Source organism: Myotis nattereri (genome assembly GCF_964212035.1).
Source record: "Myotis nattereri genome assembly, chromosome: 11".
Classification (NCBI taxonomy): Eukaryota; Metazoa; Chordata; class Mammalia; order Chiroptera; family Vespertilionidae; genus Myotis; species Myotis nattereri.
Window position 1 is genome coordinate 28,510,848 of NC_138086.1, and position 17,807 is coordinate 28,528,654.

Genomic DNA, 17,807 nt, shown 5'->3' on the forward strand with positions numbered 1-17,807 from the left:
CCCCGTCACACTGATCCCGGTGCCAGTAGGCCTCTCAGCTCCGCTGATCCCAGTGCTGGGAGGCATATTACCCTTTTACTATATAGAATAGAGGCCTGGTGCATGGGTGGGGGCCGGCTGGTTTGCCCTGAAGGGTGTCCTGGATCAGGGTGGGGGTCCCCACTGGGGTTCCTGGCCAGCCTGGATGAGGGGATGAGGGCTGTTTTCAGGCTGGGACTGAAGCTCCCAACTGCTTCTTTTTTTCTTTTTTTCTTTTTTTATTCTGGGCCAGCTTTAGCTCTGAGGCTCCAGCTCTTAGGCCTCTGCTCCTGAAAGCAGGTATCTGGTTTGTTTCGGTTCTTGAAACTCTGTATCAACTCCAGCTCTGAGATCCCAGCAGCTAAAAGCTAGTTTCTGGGCGTCTATATTTGTTACAATGTTTGAAACTGCAGGCTCAGAGGCCTGCAGCAGCCGGCGGGGAACGTTGGAGTCCTCCATTACTGAAGCAAGCAAGCCTCATGTTAGTTTCAAGCTGCCTGGCTGCAGGCCGCCATCTTGGCTGACAGTTAATTTGCATATTGCCCTGATTAGCCAATGGGAAGGGTAGCGGTCGTACGCCAATTACCATGTTTCTCTTTTATTAGTGTAGATAGATAGATAGATAGATAGGCCCCTATGTTAACTGCATCATTATTTACAATAGCCAAGGCTGGAAACAACCTAAGTGTCTACTAGTGAATAAATAGCTAAAGAAGACATTGTAAATAAACATGAAGGAATATTCCTCAGCCATAAAAAAGATGAAATATTGCCATTTGTCACAACATGAATGAATCTTGCGGGTATTATGCTAAGTGAAATAAGTCAGACAGAAAAGGCCCAAAACCACTCATATGTAGAATATAAAACAAAAAAAGTAATGAACTAACAAAACAAAAACAAACTCATACATACAGACAATAGAATGGTTGGTTACCAGAAGGGAGGTGGTTGGGGGAGAGGAAGATGAGGAAAGGGGGTCAAATATATCATAACAAAAGGAAACTAGACTTTTGGTGGTAAACACACAATAGAGTATACAGGTACCAAATTACAAGGTTATTCACCTGAAATTTATATAATGTTATTAACCAATGTCACTTCAATAAAAATAAATAAAATGTCTTCATAACTAAAGAACAGTAATTTATGTGGAATCTGAAAGATGGATAATTTATAACTCAAGTGTCAAGAATTTTTCAGGTGTTTTTTGTTTGTTTTGTTTCATTACTGTCAATGTACAGGGGAGAGGATATTCTCATTCTTTGCTTCATGCAGATTAATAAAATGAACAAAGTTTTGGCTACCAAATTGATAAGTATATATATATTGAAAAATCTAGGATGCTGCTCAACAACCTTTCCCCCCCATCTTTATTGAGGCATAATTGACGTACAAAAAAACTGCACATATTTAAAGTATACAATCAGATGCATCTGGCACATGTATGCACCCATGAAGCTATCATCACAATCAAGATGGTGAATGTATTCATTACCGCCAAGTTTCCTTGTGTTTCTTTGTGATCCCATGTAATCCCATGTCCACAACCCCCACCCCAGGCAATCACTGATCTGAATCTCACTAGAGATTACTTTTTATTTTCTAGCATTTTATATGAATGAAATCATAAAGTATTCTTTTTTGTCTTGCTTCTTTTCTACAGTATACTTATTTGATATTCATCCATGTTGCTGTGTCTATCAATAGTTCATTCCTTTTTACTACCTTTTAGTTTTCCATTCTGTGGCTATATCTCAGTTTATTCACCCAAACCTTTGATTTATAACTGAACCGATGTCAATGAACTGTGCCTTCCTATAGCATGGAAACCATGAAATATCTTGTCACTGGTCACATTGATCAAGTTACATTTCTGAAACCACAACACTAAGGGCAGAGCTGGGGTGGATGGAGTCTCCCACTGAGAATGGAATGCTGCCTAGAAGGTCAGTTTCTCCAGCCTCTAGATACCATCTTCCAATCACAACAGCATGGAATTGGGAATTTGTCATTTTCACTCTAAAACAATGTACAGCAAAGCGTCTTCATTAATAATGATTGAACTAAGGACTGATTCCTTTTCTCCCAAACCTCAACCCTTTGTTACTTCAGACCTCTAAGGGGAGCTGTAAGACATCAGTTAAGATGGCCCTCGATGTTGGGTACCGGCACATTGATGGGGCCTACATCTACCGGAATGAGGACGAAGTGGGGGAGGCCATCAGAGAGAAGATAGCAGAAGGAAGGGTGAAGAGAGAGGATATTTTCTACTGCGGAAAGGTGAGAGCTTTCTTTCACCCTCCATCCCCTCATATTAATGATGGACCTGATGTCACTTTTCTCTGCCTAATTTCAGAATATTTTCATGGTTTGATTCCGTCAAGGGCACATGCCTGGATTGCAAGCTCAATCCCCAGTAGGGGGCATGCAAGACTCGGCCAAATAATGATGCTCTCTCATCGTTGATGTTTCTATCCCTCTCCCCCTCTCACTTCCTCTCATTTCAATAAAAAAATATATGGGAAAAAGAATAAAGAACTACATTATTATTATTATTTTTAATAGCGTGAATGTTAGTTCACTATCCCCTTTTTATTCTTTCAGCTGTGGTCTACCCATTTTGAACCAGAGAGGGTCCGTCCATACCTGGAGAAGACACTCAAGGCCCTCCAGCTAGATTATGTTGATCTTTACATCATTGAAATGCCCATGGCTCTGAAGGTGAGTTCAGACACCTAAAGGTTTGTCTCTGCTCTTTGGCAGCCACAAGCCAGCAGCCATGTGCACGAAACTAGTTCATTACTTAGCACCACAGAATGTTATCGTTTTGTTACCATAGGTCAGACAGCACTGACCTAGCCTAACAAACGCCCAGGAAGGTTATGTGTAGCAGACTTAGGCTTGGATCCCATGGTTCTTGATTCCTAATCCAATGCACTTTTTATTATAGCATGTCTTTACAACTGTAGTTTAAGCTGTCCATCAAACCATCAAGTAGTCCCCAAACAGTAGTCCAATTTTACCTTTCCAGCATCCAGACACACCCTTCTTCCCATTCACATAGTCATGAAAATGATCCTGCACGGCATAATGCAAAGTAATGTATACAACTGAAAACTTACTCACCTTCCACCGCTCCAAAGGGACATAACCCAAAGAACGGTCAGGTTTTGGGGGAGAGGGGGTCAGCAACAAGATCAGGGTGATAGCTATTCCTCTAATTCAAATGCACTTCTTCTTTAAACTTTCTCAATTTATGGACTCTGTGTTAATTTAACCACCACCAACACATCCCATATACACTGCTGAAGAGAAGTAACTGCTTTAAAATGTCTCTGAGAAAGGAGAGACTGAAAATGAAACTGGTCATTGAGGTGCCCAGATTGCCTTCACACAAGCAACCTGGATGCCCCTGTTCTGTTCTCTGGCAGCTCTTTCCTTGATGACTCTCCTCTGTGGTCACATGCAAGAGGGACTTTGGGAAAGATTCCCCTTTTGCATCCTTGATAGGAGTTTGCAGGCTTCACAATGGCCTTCACAATGGTTAGTCAAAGGCTTTTAATGGTCAAGTTTGGGATTTCATGGACAGACAATATCCCTTAACACTTTCCTAGGCTTTCAGTAAATTTACATTCAGTCAGCTCCATTAAAGAGTAATAAAAACTAGAAATCTTATAGGGTAGCTTTCTTACATCTAATCCTTGGCTGTGGTTTCTGCATCTGAGTAAAGAACCTCCTTGTTCTGCTCATCTGCTCAGTCCTCAGTTTACTGCCCCCATCTGGCTTGAAATAATACAAAACAGGGAGGCACAGGTCACGCGTTCTTCGCACCCAGTCTGCATCTCATTGGATGGTGCTCCTTTGTTGGGTGTGGCATCACTGGCCTGAGATCTTGTCTTCAGAGAGAAATGGACAAGGATTCTCCCAAAGTCCAATTTTATTTCCCTCTAGGATTCTTACCTTCCTGTCCTGGCTGACACAGACTTTCTAACTCTCAAAGGCTCAGAGCTGAACTTCTGCCATTTGGGGAGGCATCTAGAAGCAGAAAGTACCTATTTTAGCAAAATATGATCTTACCACTCATCTTACAAGCTAAGTAGCAATAAACACATTTATATTTCTTCAGTACCTGACTGAAGACTGCAAAAATGGCCAACAAACTAACACCCAATGTTTTCCTACTAAGTGCCCTAAAGCTCCAATCTTAGTATGCCCATTGTCAGAGTCTCAAGACACAACAAGGCAACAATTTAACAAGATGCCATGCTATTGCATAGCAAGAATATCCAATTCTCAGCTGGAGAATCCTCACTATCCACAATCCCATACTGACCTAGCCAATTCCACACTCTTTGTTCATTACTTACCATACCCAACACCTTTGTTTTAGTCAGAACTCTTGTTATAAATGGCAGAAACCCAACTCAAATTGACATTAGCAAAAAAGGGAACTGAGAATTCCAAGGCATATCTAATTCCAAAGGGCTGGATCCAGAAGTTCAATCTATGTATCTACACTCTGGCCCTTTCTCTATTCCTGTGTTCTGGTGGCTTAATTCTCAAAAATTTCTTTCTATATGATGGCAAAATGCCCATTGACATGCCAAGACCACTTCACAATACAACTCAAGAATTCAGAGGAAGAGAGACTACACATTAAACCTCACAGAGAAGCATGGATCAGCCTAGCTTGGGTCATGTAACTTTTGCTGACTAATCTTTGTGTAAGGACATGGCTGACTGACATCTTTGGCCAAGAGTTGGAACTGTAGAATGAGCTCTTCTATAGAAGAAGGCATAAGAATGGTAGAAAGCAAAATAACAGATTGCCACTGCACTCATTAATCAGAGGTCACTTAGCACGCATGGTGATACGAAGCATGAGCTCCAGAACCAGGGTGCCTTGTTTGAATCCCAGCTCTGTCACATGTGAGCCAGATGACTTGGTCAGGTTATTACCTGACCCCTTTACACATCACCTAAACATGGTCCAATGGATTTTGGAGTCACGCAGAAGAGGGACTTTCAGCTTTATTACCTACTATTATTAGCATAGTATCTTTTTTTTTATTATTATTTTTTAATATATTTTATTGATTTTTTACAGAGAGGAAGGGAGAGAGATAGAGAGTTAGAAACATCGATGAGAGAGAAACATCGATCAGCTGCCTCCTGCACACCTCCCACTGGGGATGTGCCCGCAACCCAGGTACATGTCCTTGACCGGAATCGAACCCGGGACCTTTCAGTCCGCAGGCCGACGCTCTATCCACTGAGCCAAACCGGTTTTGGCGTAGCATAGTATCTTTGATATTCCTGAACTTTCTTTCAATTTTATTATTGGTAAATTGAGACAATAATAACTCACTTGCCTAGTGTTGTGAGGAGTCATTAAAATTATAATATGAAATTACTGACACAATGCCTGACATTTCATAGATAATAAAAAATAATATTATGAAATGATCCAGTGGAAATAGATATTCCAATATATAGAATATCTTCATTTCACAAAAGAGAAAGTTGAGGCCCCAGGCAATGAAACAGCTAACTCAGGTTTAAAATCCATCAGAATTGGGATAAGATTCTAAATCCCCTGATGCCATTCCAATATTTGTTTCCTGACAATATACAGTCCCTTCTGCCTTTTTTTTTTTTTTAATGAGGAATGGCATTTTTAAAAATAAATGAAGATACTGATGAATAGGAATGAGAATCAATAGCATAGATTTTTAGAGGGTTGAATTAGTCTTCTAATACTGTCTCCAGTATGAGCAGGAGTGGAGGGAGAAAGACCATGGAATGATTCAGATGAGGGGTGAGTAAAGGAGGCACAATGGAAGCTCAAGAGGAACATGCTTGCCGAAACCGGTTTGGCTCAGTGGATAGAGCGTCGGTCTGTGGACTGAGAGGTCCCAGGTTCGATTCCGGTCAAGGGCATGTACCTGGGTTGCGGGCACATCCCCAGTAGGAGATGTGCAGGAGGCAGCTGATCGATGTTTCTCTCTCATCGATGTTTCTAACTCTCTATCTCTCTCCCTTCCTCTCTGTAAAAAATCAATAAAATATATTTAAAAAAAAAAAAAAGAGGAACATGCTTAAGAGGAATAGCTAACATGGGTTCAGGGATGATAGGACTTAATTAAAGTCTTGGAAAGTAAAAAGTATTTAACACAGTGTATGATAGAGGCATAAAACCATTGCAAACAGAAGTAAAATTGGAAAATGCAAAAGGCAAGAAATGTGGAGGGAGACTGAAGTGGAAATGTGGGCCATAGTGTTGAGAATTTCAAAGAGCTTGGGAAGCAGAAACAGAAAGGGTAATTAACATGAATGATTATGTGGCATTGAGGAATAAGGACCCTTTTTCCTGCTCTAAGTGAGACAGGAAGAAATGGAGCCAAAATTGTGTTTGCTAAAGGAAGTGATATCACCAGGGGAAAGTTTTATTCAGGTGAGATAGTGGAAGAAAAAAAAAAAGGTTTTTTTAATATAATGAATTTTGCCTTAGCTGGTTTGGCTCAGTGGATAGAACATCAGCCTGTGGACTGAACATATAGTTCAGTCCTATCAATCATTCAGCTTCCTGCAGCCTATCAATCATTCTCTCTCATCATTAATGTTTCTATCTCTCTCTCCCTCTTCCTTCTCTCATATATCCTATCTAATAAAAGAGAAACATGGTAATTAGCCATACCTCCACTACCCTTCCCATTGGCTAATCAGGGTGATATGCGAATTAACTGCCAGCCAAGATGGCGGCCAGCGGCCAGGCAGCTTGAAGCGAACATGAGGCTTGCTTGCTTCAGTGACGGAGGACTCCAACGTTACCTGCCTGCCGCTGCCGGCCTCTGAGCTTGCAGTTAGAAACATTGTTACAAATATAGAAGCTAAACAAAACCCCAGAAACTTGCTTTCAGCCAGCCGGGATCTCAGAGCTGGAATTGAAACAGTGTTTTGATTACAGAACCCAAACAAACCAGATACCTGCTTTCAGCAGCTGAGGCCTAAGAGTTGGAGCCAAGCCTCAGAGCTAAAGCTGGCCCAGAATAAAAAAGAAAAAGAAAAAAAGGAGCAGTTGGGAGCTTCAGTCACCCGCCATCCTGAAAACAGCCCTCAGCCCCTCACCCAGACTGGCCAGGCACCCCAGTGGGGACCCCCACCCTGAAGGGTGTGTGACCAGCTGCAAACAGCCATCATCCCCTCACCCAGGCTGGCCAGGAACCCCAGTGGGGACCCCCACCCTGATCCAGGACACCCTTCAGGGCAAACCAGCCGGCCCCCACCCGTGCACCAGGCCTCTATCCTATATAGTAAAAGGGTAATATGCCACCCAGCACCAGGATCAGTGGAGCCGCGAGGCCTCCCGGCACTGGGATCAGTGTGACAGGGGGCAGCGCCCAAACCCCCTGATTGCCCTGCGGCTCTGTGTGTGACAGGGGGCGAGGCCACAACCTCCCTATCATCCCTGCTCTGTTTGTGACAGGGGAAGGCGCCCCAACTCCCTGATCAGCCCTGCTCTGTGGCTGATAGGGGGGAGCTCCCCAACCCCCTGATTGCCCTGCGGCTCTGTGTGTGACAGGGTGCAGCACCCCAACCCCCTGATCCGCCATGCTCTGTGTGTGACAGGGGGCGGTGCCCCAACTCCCCTATTGGCCCTACTCTGTGAGTGACAGGGGGGAGCTCCCCAACCCCCTGATGGGCCCTGCTCTGTGCATGACAGGGGGGAGCTCCCCAACCCCCTGATTGACCCTGCTCTGTGCGTGACAGGGTACTGAGCCCCAACCCCCTTGATGGGCCCTGCTTTGTGAGTGACAGGGATCAGAGCCCCAACCCCCTGATCGGCCCTGCTCTGTGCGTGACAGGGGTTGGCGCCGCAACCTCCCCATCAACCCTGCCTTGAGTGTGACAGGGGGCTGTGCCCCAACCCCCCAATCGGCCCTACCCTGAACATGACTGAGGGTGGCATCGCAACCTCCCGATCTGCCCTGCTCTGTGCATGACGGGGCAGCGCCCCAACTCCCCAATCAGCTCTGCTCTGAGCCCGACCAGGGGCTACAGGGTAGGCACCTAGGGATTGGGCCTGCCCTCTGCCACCCGGGAACAGGCCTAAGCCAGCAGGTCGTTATCTCCTGAGGGGTACTAGACTGCGAGAGGGCACAGGCCGGGCTGAGAGACCCCCTCTCCAGAGACCCCCCCCCCCCCAGTGCACAAATTTTTGTGCACCGGGCCTCTAGTATAATAATAATAATAAATTTTGTCCAATTGCTCGATTTTCAATAAAAATTACTATTATCAAGGTCTACAAAGACTTGTATGCTGACAACCATACCCAATAGACACTGTATCCTCATATTATTTGATACCTTTCAACACAGTTGTCTACTATCTCCAGTATACATTTTCTTCTTGTGACTTCTATAATACCACCCTCTCTTGATTCTTTGGTAGCTTCTCTGAAAACCTCCAAATGTTGTTATGTCCAGAATAGTACCTCTACTCTCAATATTCTTGTCTTACTGAGCCACACTGTGTCTATAAGTGACCTAATATAGTTGCAAGGATTGATTATTATTTTATATGTAAGGGCTACCAACTATTGTCTATAGCCATGACCTCTTTCTGAGCCTCTTTCTGAGATTTCTCTGTTCAACTGCCTCTTCAAATAGCCACTTGAACGTTTGATCATTTCAAACTCAAAATGTTCATAAAAAACTCTTGATTGCTAACCCAAACTCAGGAAATGATTACCACCATCCACCCCAGGAGCCTAGGAATCATCTTTCATTTCTCTCTACAGTGGGGCCTTGACTTACGAATGTCCCGACTAACGAGTTTTTCAAGATACAAGCCGTCTCTCAGAGGATTTTTTGCTTTGAGTTGCAAGCTAAAATTTGGGTTACGAGCCAGCTTCAGATACCCCACCGCTAGTTGGCGCAACGAACGTCACAGTGAATGCCACAACATCAGCCCAGCATCACGTGTCTCACTCGTCACTTTAATGATTTGACATACGAGTAATTTGAGTTACGAGCTCTGTCACAGAACGAATTAAACTCGTAAGTCAAGGCCCCACTGTATTCCATTTTCAAGTCCATAAGAAATGGATCCCATGTTTAGATACAGCCAAAAAAGAGAAATCTGAAAGATAATGTTCCACAGCAGTTAGCCTTAGTTGGGAAAGGATCACCCAAAAACAAGAGAAGGAAAGTTGACACTAATGTGTGAAGTAGGAAAAAAAATTGCTGAACTCCTGGAGGGCCCCAAAATGAAAAGAAAAAAACCAGTGAGCAAGTCCACCAGAACTGAGAAGTAACACACCGCGCTGTCCTCAACTGTCAAAACACTGAGTCTCAGAGTCCTAATTCTCAACCTCTACTCTTTTTTGATGAGTAATTCTGTCATTAGGAGAAAGTTCATGGATTAAGAATAAGGATAATCTGTTGATAAATAAAGAGAAAATGAATGCCAGTGTAGGAAAATGGGATTAATGTGTCACATATTTTAGAAAAATGAAAGAATTTCTGGACAGTCCCACAAAGGTGAGAAATATATACAAATATAATGTATTATATAATTATATAAACATACTAACAAATAATTAAACTTTTATTGCTTTCCCAGGGCTAGGGTATATTGGCATAAAGACAATTCAAATTCCATCATTTTAATTCCCAAATATAAATAAAAGGAATTATCCTTTTTTGTTTGTTTTTTTCTTTTTTAGCCTGGAGATGAATTTTATCCTAAAGATGAGTATGGCAATTGGTTATATCACAATTCAAATCTGTGTGCCACTTGGGAGGTAAGTTCAAATGGCCCTTTTATTCTTTTATTTTAAAAGACCACATTTTTGAATTGTGATCTGATTATTCCTGTTTCATTTAGTAGGAAGAGATGCAGCCTTTATTCTCCCAGAGAATATACTCTAACGAGTACAGTATCTCTTTCTAATGGGTGTTCCCCTCTAGGTAACAGTTGAAGACCTGAAGGCTGGAGTTGTTTTGAGGGGTGAGGAGGCAGCCACTAGTTTTCTGGTCCCTGGGGCTCTCTACCTGAGAGAACATATACTCACTCGTGTTGTCATTGGAGCTGAGTAGATTTGGTGTTTCTGTCTAAGAGTCTGCCTGACAGGGTAGCCAGTATCCCCAGGAGAAAATAGCTCATAGCTCAAAATAACAAGGTATTTATTTCATAAGGAAATAACATATCTCAATTACAGATCCCAACATAAACAGAACAGAGGACCAAGAACTTTTAAATTAGCCAAATAATATATTAAAGGAGATAAGAAAAGATACTAGCAATGTGAAAGAAGACATTTTTAAAAACAAGCATTAAGCAAGTAATAATTGGGAAAAATAAAACACAATGCAATAGATGGGATAAAAGTGAAATGGATATAAATAAGGAAAATGGGATCAAATTGAAAGATCAGAATGAGGAAATCTCCCAATATGAAGTAGGAATAGACAAGAAAAAATTAAATATGAAAGAAAAGCTAAGAGATGTATAGGATACAATTAGAATTTCACTACTCATAATAGAAAAACAAGAAAGAAAAAAAAAGGAAAAGGAAATATTTGAAGGAGAAAAAAAAACAGAGATATTGAACAGGCATAGACTACCAAAGAGGAAAGAGAAGGAAACCCATACCTAGATACACTTTAGAGAAATTTAAGAATATCAAATATAAAGAGAAAATGTTAATGCTTGCAGAGCATAGCAAATAAATCAATAAATGAGACAAAATAGAATAATAAAAGATAATCAAAGAGAAGGCAGGAAAAGAAAAAAAGAAGGAAAATGAATAGGTAGGGAAGTACCAACAAATACCAAAATGGGAAATTTAAACTCAGTGGTATCAATAGTTACAGTATATATACATAGTTGAAACAATACAGTTAAAAGGCAAAGGTTGTCAGAATGGACAAAAAGCAAAACCCCATTATATATTATATACAAGAAACCCATTTTAAATAAAAACATATAAACATGTTTAAAGTCAAAGGTTAAAAAAAAGAAAAGAACAGGGAAAAATATACTAGGCTAACTGAAATAAAAAGAAAGTGGGAGTAGCTATTTTAATATCAACAAAGATTTTGGAGCAGAGTATTACCAGGGTTAAAGAAGTTTCTCTAATCTAATAGAAGAGAAACATGCAAATTGACTGCACCTCTGCTATGCCCCAAGCCACGCCCACCAGCCAATCATAGCAAATATATGCCAATTAACCCAACCAACATGGCACCCGGCAGCCACTGAGCTGGAGCAAGCAGGAGGCTTGGTTGCCCCAGTGATGGAGGAAGCCAAGCTTCCCACCTGCCCTGGCCAGCTGTGGCCTCCGCTCAAGGCAACAAAGTTTCAATTATAGAAGATAAATAAATCCCAGATACCTGCTTACAGCCAGTCTCCACTGAGAGCTTGGGTGGCTGGGGCTGTGGCCAGCCTATAAATAACCATCAGCCCCTCACCCAAGATGACCACACCCTCATGGTGTGAGGGTCCCCACTGGGGGGGGCTTGGTCAGCCTGCAAACAACCATCAGCCACTCACCCAGGCTGGCCAGGCACCCCAGGAGGACCCATCCCCACCCTGAAGAGGGTGTGGCCAGTCTGAAAACGGCCCTCAGCCCCTCACCCAGGCTGCCTATACCCTCATAAGGTGAGGGTCCCCTCTGGGGCCTTGGCCAGCCTGAAAACGGCCCTCAGCCCCTCACCCAGGCTGGCCAGGCACCCCAGCAGGACCCCCACCCTGATCCGGGACACCCTTCAGGGCAAACCAACCGGCCCCGACCATGCACCAGGCCGCTATCCTATATAATAAAAGGGTAATATGCAAATTGACCCTAATAGCAGAATGATTGGGAATAACTAGTCACTATGACACACACTGACCACCAGGGGGCAGACGCTCAATGCAGGAGCTGCCCCCTGGTGGTCAGTGTGCTCCCCCATCTGCTTAGCCACAAGCCAGGCTGATGGCTGCCAGTACAGTGGTGGTGGTGGGAGCCTCTCCCGCCTCCGCAGTAGTGCTAAGTATGTCCGACTACACTTAGGCCTGCTCCCCACTGGCAAGTGAACATCCCCCAAGGGCTCCTGGGCTTCCAGAAGGATGTCTGACTGCCAGCTTAGGCCCAATCACCCGGGGAGCGGGCCTAAGCCAGCAGGTGGTCATCCCCTGAGGGGACCCAGACTGCGAGAGGGTACAGGCTGAGCTGAGGGACCCCCCCCCCAAGTGCACAAATTTTTGTGCACGGGGCCTCTAGTCCTATCTAATAATAGACAAAGATGCAAATTGACTGTACCTTTGCTATGTCCACCATTGGCTAATCAGAGCAATATGCAAATTAACTGCCAACGAAGATGGTGGCTAATTTGCATATACCGGCTGGGAGCTAAGACTGAAGACACTGTAGAAGGAAGCCAAGCAACGGAGCCGAGGTAGCGGAGACGGGCGGGAGAGAAGCAGCAGAGAAGGGTGGGAGAGAAGTGGCAGAGACTGGCAGGGTAGGAGCAGCAGAGAAGGGCAGGGTAGGAGGGGCAGAGATGCGTGGGGTAGGAGGGGCAGAGATGGGAGCGAAGCCCTATTCTTGCAGGAATCTTCCTTTAGTTTTATAATAAAAAAGTAATAAATCCTAAACCTCTATGTATCTAATAACAGAACTCCAAAAATACATAAAACATAAACTAAGAAATTTGAAAAGGGAAAGATAGTAAAAGAATCAGTAATGTATAATGAGATTGGTATCAGTTTTGTATTGATTTGTTCTGTTTTATAATCAGCAGCAAAGGGTGTAAAAGAGATAAAAGAATAGTATTTTCAAAGTATTGAAGAATAAAGAACATTGAACTGGAACTTTATATTCAGTCAAACTGTAAGATAAAAATGATGTATAATAAAAATATTTTCTAATCTACACACTGCTCAGAAATTTTGCCACATAAAGACAAACATTGAAAACTATCCTATATAATAAAAGCCTAGTGACTAAAACAGCGAATGACCAGAGACCAGAACAACCGTGGCCCCTCGCTCCAGCCGGCCCCGCCCCTCAGCCTGGACCCTCACCCTGATCCAGGGCCCCCATCAGGGCAGGATGGCCAGCCCCCACCCATGCACCAGGGCTCTATCCTATATAATAAAAGGGTAATCTGCAAATTGACTCTAATGGCAGAATGACCAGAACAACCACTTGACCGCTCACTATTAGGTGCACTGACTACCTCTTGGTCCCTTTCCCTGGCTGGCAGGCTCCATCTCCCCAATGGTGAACAGGGAACTGGGGGTGGGTGGTGGGGGACACAGGTGGTGCCAGGCCAAGGCCCCCACCCCATCAGTCACTCCACACACAGAGAGCAACCCACAGCAGGGGTGTGGCCAGCAAGTGGGCAGGAACAGCCAACCTCTCGGTCCCTTCCCCCAGCCATCAGGCTCTGATTACCTGATGGTGAATGGGGAACTGGGGGTGGGTGGCAGCAGGGGTTGGGGCCGGCTTCAGGCAGACTGGGAAGATGGCTCTGATCACAGGCCTAGGGACTGTACCCACATATGAATTTCATGCACTGGGCCTCTAGTTACTAAATAAGAGGAGCAAAAATTTTAAAGATGCTCTAAGAAGTGTACAAAGTGAAAGTGATCAAATCAAAATTGATATAGTTATTATTATCTATAAAACTACCTAATACTAAATAAAAAGAGAAAAACATACCTATAATAATAGGAAGTTAAATTCTGCATAGACTATTAACATCATAGATGTTAGGGGCAGGGTAAATCAAGGAATATGGGAGCATGTAAGTTCTTGTCTTTATTAAAGGAAAGATATAGATATAAAATTTTTAAAAGTAAGAAAGTATTTAAAAGAAACATAAAAGTGAGAAAAACTGAAATAAGAAATTAAGATGGTAGAAACAGTACAAATATATTTATAGTTGCAATAAATATGAACTAAATTCACCTACTAAATACCAAAATTTACATATTAGAATTAGACACATCTAAGCATAAAGACATGTGAAAGTTAAAATTTAAAGGATGGGGGAAATCTTAACAGTCTAATACTTACCAGAAAAAGTTGTATAGTTATATTAATATCTGACAACATAGTATTTTAATTTTATTTTTTTAATCCTTACCCTAGAACATATTTATTTTTAAATTGATTTCAGAGAGAGGAAGAGAGAGGGAGAGAGAGAGAGAAAAATCGATAATGAGAGAGATTCATTGATTGGCTGCCTCCTGCATGTCCCCTATGTGGGACTGAGCCCACAATCTGGGCATGTGACCTGACTGGGAATCAAACCATGGTTCATAGGTCAGTGCTCAACCACTGAGCCACACAGGCTGGCAGACAACATAGTCTTAAAAATCAAAGGCATTATTAGGAATGGAAAGATCCCACATCATGATAAAAGATTAAATTTACCAAGAAGATATACTAATTTACTATTCCTTTTTTTCTAGAATGTTACTTTTCAATATATTTTTAATGATTTCAGAAAGGAACGGAGAGGGAGAGGGAAAGAGAGAGAGAAACATCAATGATAAGAGAGAATCATTGATCAGCTGCCTCCTGCAGCCCCCTAGTGGGGATCAAGTCCACAACCCCAGCATATGCCCTGATCAGGAATCAAACTGTGATCTCCTGGTCTATAGGTCCAGGCTCAACCACTGAGCCACGCCAGCTGGGCGAGATATATCAATTTTAAACAAATATGTACCCAATAAAATATCTGCAAAATATATAAAGCAAAAATTTGGAAAACATTTAAAAAGGAATACATGAAGACATTATAAATCCACTATTATAGTGGGAGATTTCTGACATATTCCTTTAAATTATTGAGATGCCAGGAAAAGCTAGACCTAATGTTATATATTAATGTGTGTGTAGACATTCATATATATATGAGAGAGAGTCAGAGACAGAGACAGAGAGAGGAGAGAGATTTGCATCCCAAAATAGGAGAATACACATTTGTACACATATCAGACACTTACAAAACTTGATTCGGTACCATAACATAAAGAAAGCCTCAACAAATTTCAAGAAATAAGATCGTTATATACAATAAAGGGGGGAGATATGTTATAAAATGCTCCTCAAACTCATGATTCCTGCTTGTCTCCCCCACTTTTTTTTCTTCACAGAATGACTATTGACATACACATGGACTTTCCTTTTTAAAGAATTTATATTAACCCTCTAAACATTCATTCTTGCTTGTTTTGAGGCTTCTGTCTTGATTCAATGGCATTTACTCTACAGGCTTTGGAAGCTTGCAAAGATGCTGGCTTGGTGAAATCTCTTGGTGTATCCAATTTTAACCGCAGACAGCTGGAACTAATACTAAACAAACCAGGACTCAAATATAAGCCAGTCTCCAACCAGGTACAGTCCAACAAGAGGGTGGGACGTGGCAAAGGATTCCAATAGTTACTTAACATGAAGAACCCTGGGTTAGGTGTCAGAAAGTTTTGTGGTCACTCTATGTAAGACCTTGGGTAAGTCTTTTAACTTCTTTCAACTTATGTCTCTTTTAAAATATATTTTTATTGATTTAGAGAGGAAGGGGGAGAGAGAGAGACAGAGAGAGAGAGAGAGAGAGAGAGAGAGAGAGAGAGAGAACATCAATGATGAGAGAGAATCATTCATCAGCTGCCTCCTGCAAGCCCCACACTGGGGATTAAGCCTGCAACCTGGGCATGTGCCCTGACCGGGAATCAAACTGTGATCTCCTGATTCATAGGTTGATTTTCAACCACTCCAGCCGGGCTAAAAAAAGTTTTGAAAGATTAAATCAAAACAAAAATAACCCCCCAAAAATTTTGAAGAAAAATAATGAGAGGAACAAGACTTGCCAGATATTAAGACATATAGAGTATTTACAATAATGTAAGATTAGTCCAAGAACCAATAATACAGATAATTAGAAAATAACAATCAGGCAGGCCCAAGTATAATAAAAACTTGATGTAAAATAAAGTAGCACAAACTAATGGCCAAAGGATGGATTTTTTAGTAAATGGTGTGGGGGAAATGACTAGTTATGTGGAAACAATATAGCTCTTTGCCTCATGTCATACTCCAAAAGGAATGTCCTTATGGTCTTGAGTTAAAGAGAAAAAGGAAGTCATTGTAAGACTACACAAGAATTTCAGTTTTCTGAAGCTATGGACAGAAATGGAAGCCATGGACAATTTATACAGAAAATGTTAAATTTAGTAGTATAAAAAAGTTAAATTTGAAAATATCAGAAGCAAAGAGCAAGAAAATATACATAATTATATTTTTAAATATAATAGAAAAAGTTTACATGCTTGTATATTAAAAGTCTAATAAAAATGAGAGATTAAAAATGGCGGCAGAGGGAAGTATCTTTGAGCTCGCTTGAACACTATAAGCAAAGCTCACCCTCCCAAGTTAAAAAAAATTAGTTATCAAGACAAGAAGTTATCATTGAAATTAAATGGTGGCAGACATGTCCAAGGAATGTTGTGGGGATTTGATCCCTTTATGAATCTTGTGATAGATGAATGTGTGGAGATGGCAACTGGTGCACAACAGAACAGTATTGGAATGGTGGTTCATACGAGGAAATAGTATCATCATGTTAGAAGCCTTGGAACGAGTATGAAGAATGGATGTAGTTACCAGAGAAATCAACTGCTTCCACACATTCCCTCTCCACAGCACCTGTTTTACTACAATATAAAAACAGAGTCCTGTCCATTTTCACATTGAACTTTGATTAAATAAACTTTTGTATTGACTTAAAAAAAATGGTGGCAGAGTAAGTAAAAGGTGCACTGACACTCTCCCAGGACCAAACTGGAAATACAACTAAAATACAGAAAAACCACCCTGAAAAATCAACTGAAGACAAGCGGGAGAAAACCCTGATAACCAAGGACCAAAGGGGAGACCTCATAGAGACTGGTAGGAAGTGCGGAGGTGCAAAAGGGCTGGCTGGGTTCCCACAGACAACAGCTGAAGGTCTGAAGAGCTATCTCAGCTGTGGGGAGTTCCCACTGAGAACTCTGGGATCGAAACACTAAGCTGGGACCCCCAGCCCAGAGAATCAGAACTGAGAAAGGTGCCCACAAAACATCTGGCTATGAAAAGCAGCAGGGCTCCTATCTGCCTGCCAGAGATGGCTGGAAATGCAGGCAACATCTTAAAGAGCCAAAACATCTTGAAGAGCATACCAGAGCATTTCCCTTTGCCCTCTTCTTCCCTCTCAGGCATGCATCTCCTAAACTCCAAGGCACCACATGAGACTTGCAATCAGGGGAGCAATAGCCAGAGGCAGTTCAACCTGGGCTAACTCCCTGAAACTGTTTCCAAAGCCCCCTTTTCTCTAATTTGTCTCATTGACAACTTCCAACCACTCACCTGCCTGCCTGCCTGATTGCCCCCTAACCACTCCCCTGCCAGCCCGGTCGCCCCCAACTGCCTTCCCCTGCAGGCCTGGTCGCTCCCAACTGCCCTCCCTTTCAGGACTGGTCCCTCCCAACTGTCCTCCCCTGCTGGCCTGATCACCCACAACTGCCCTCCCCTGCTGGCCACTTGTGATGGCCATCTTGTGTGTTGGAGTGATGGTCAATTTGCATATTACTCTTTTATTAGATAGGATGTTTGATCGTGAGAGACAGAGGGCTTCTGTGACATGTCACTTCTACTTACTAAGACTGTAATCTGAACATTGAGACTGTTTATTATGGAAATTGCATTTTCTAGGATGTTTATTATAAATAACTGATTCTGTTCAAGTTTGAAACTA

General features: G+C 42.4%; 1 protein-coding gene and 1 pseudogene across 3 annotated transcripts in view; both read left to right on the forward strand.

The window, feature by feature from the left end:
- The window catches only part of LOC308526863 (aldo-keto reductase family 1 member D1), a gene marked incomplete at both ends in the record, with an annotated part of 33,872 nt that overhangs the window by 9,852 nt on the left and 6,213 nt on the right, over positions 1-17,807 (forward strand). The window contains 4 exons of one of the 2 annotated variants that reach the window (XM_081102112.1): positions 2,134-2,301; positions 2,626-2,742; positions 9,749-9,826; positions 15,293-15,415. In XM_081102112.1, coding sequence (XP_080958238.1) covers positions 2,134-2,301; positions 2,626-2,742; positions 9,749-9,826; positions 15,293-15,415 — 486 coding nt within the window. The remainder of the gene's footprint in view (positions 1-2,133; positions 2,302-2,625; positions 2,743-9,748; positions 9,827-15,292; positions 15,416-17,807) is intronic. The other variant, XM_081102113.1, reaches the window with a different exon arrangement.
- LOC308527266 (small nuclear ribonucleoprotein G-like) lies at positions 15,470-16,661 on the forward strand (annotated as a pseudogene). The gene is made up of 2 exons: positions 15,470-15,483; positions 16,429-16,661. The product of its transcript is annotated as a small nuclear ribonucleoprotein G-like (transcript).